General features: G+C 28.9%; 1 protein-coding gene across 1 annotated transcript in view; it reads left to right on the plus strand.

Moving 5' to 3' along the window:
- Phum_PHUM005290 (uncharacterized protein) overlaps positions 1 to 1,575 on the plus strand; it is a gene marked incomplete at both ends in the record, with an annotated part of 2,351 nt that extends 776 nt beyond the window's left edge. The window contains 2 exons of the mRNA XM_002422631.1: positions 1,047 to 1,341; positions 1,433 to 1,575. Of these exons, the coding sequence (XP_002422676.1) occupies positions 1,047 to 1,341; positions 1,433 to 1,575 (438 nt within the window). The remainder of the gene's footprint in view (positions 1 to 1,046; positions 1,342 to 1,432) is intronic.
- Positions 1,576 to 1,910: the final 335 nt, after the last annotated feature.

Below are 1,910 nucleotides of genomic sequence, written 5' to 3' on the forward strand. Positions count from 1 at the left end.
ATTACCCCCCACCCCGCCTCTCCCCTATCCCCCCAAAAAAAACGTCATGTGATTTAAGCGCGGTTTATTTAGGGTAAATTTTATTGCTGTTTTGCATCGTAGGTTATTTACACTCGATTGTTGTTGTTGTTTTTTTGCGTTATCGTATAATTCGAGTGGGGGGAGTGCGCGTATTCGAGTGACAAAATAAATTATAAATAAACATGGGGGAGTTTTCCTTTTTTTTTAAAACAATTGTTTGATCATTAAGAAAAATTTGCTTGTAATTATTTTTTTTAATCAAAAGAATACAAACAAACAAAAAAACGAGCAAACGAATTCGAAACGATTTTACAAAGAAGAGTAACAAAAAAATTAATTACACCCCCCTTCCCCCTCCCGTTTTTTATTATTTTAACAAGAGAATCAAAATAAAATCTTTCTAGAACTTTCTTCTTTTTTTTCGTCGTCGTCGTCGTTTTTAATACGAAAAAAAAAAAAAATTTTTATTGTAAAACTCGGTCGGGTTATCGGCGAACGGGTTTGGACAAAAAATGGCGGTAATAATTTTTTAAAAAAATAATTAAATTCGAACTGTTTGTTACGAAACATCGCACATTCAGGTTCGGGTTGTTGTTGTTGTTGTTTCGCATTAAAAAAAAAAAAAAAAACAAACCGACAACGTATCGGTGATGATGATTACTATGGTGTCGATCAGTTAATGAATGTTTTCACAACATTCAAAAGCCTTAAGATATCATCATCATCATCATCATCGCCGTGGTTGTGGTTGTTGTTGTTGTTGTTGCATCATCACAAAAAAAATTAATTTAATTAATTATAACCGTTCGGATAAAATTAATAATATCAAGGTTCATCAAGGTTTTTAACAATCATTTCGCAATTGTTTTTTTTTTCACGTTTTTTTTGTCAAATAATACGGTGGATGGAAAAGAAGGATCGATTTTAAAAATCTCCAGTTACTTTCAACGTTTCATATTATCCAGAGAAGATAATAATAATGATAATAATTAATTACTCGTAATAAAAAAAATTTTTTTCCATAGGATTCATGGAGTAAAAGAGCCTGGAACGATTTAAAAGGAGGTTCTTGGGGTAAAAGAGACTGGAATCAATTTAGAGGCGGTTGGGGTAAAAGAAATGATAACAGATATTATTACAATGACGAACAATTATCATCCGATATATACGACGATTTAGATAATAATAATAATAATTTTGATGATGATGATGACGTTATGGATGATGATGATTACATCAACAACAACGATGATACTACTAAAAGAGCCTGGAATAATTTAAAAGGACAATGGGGTAAAAGAGATTGGAATAATTTTAGGGGTGAGTATATGTGATGATAATAATAATTATGATGATAATTTTCCAGGTGAGAAAATCTGTGGGAAAATTTTTAATTTTTTTGTTTTTTTAGGTTCTTGGGGTAAAAGAGATCCGGCTTGGCATAATTTAAAAGGTTTATGGGGTAAAAGATCCGTTGATAGTAAATGGGCAAAACTTCAAGGAGGTTGGGGTAAAAGGTCAACAGGAGGAGGTAATATTATTATTATCATTTGAAATTTAAAAAAAAAAAATTTAATTATTTTTTTAATCCGACGTGATTCGTCGTGACCACCGACCTCAAAATTTTTTTTATTTCTCTCACATTCATTCATTCATTCATTTTTTTTCAGGTGGAAAAGCAGACGACGAATAAAAAATGAATTTATTTTAAATAATTTAACTCCGAAGAAAAAAAAAAAATTAATAAAGTTATGATAATAATTTATTTATTAATGTAATAATAATTTATGTTAATTGTGTTGTCATCATCAAAAAAAAAAATATTTTATTAAAAAAAAATTATTTGTATAAAAAAAAAGGAAAAAAAAAATTAAAATTTATTTTTTTTT

Source organism: Pediculus humanus, genomic scaffold (assembly GCF_000006295.1).
Source record: "Pediculus humanus corporis 1103172107368 genomic scaffold, whole genome shotgun sequence".
Lineage (NCBI taxonomy): Eukaryota > Metazoa > Arthropoda > Insecta > Psocodea > Pediculidae > Pediculus > Pediculus humanus.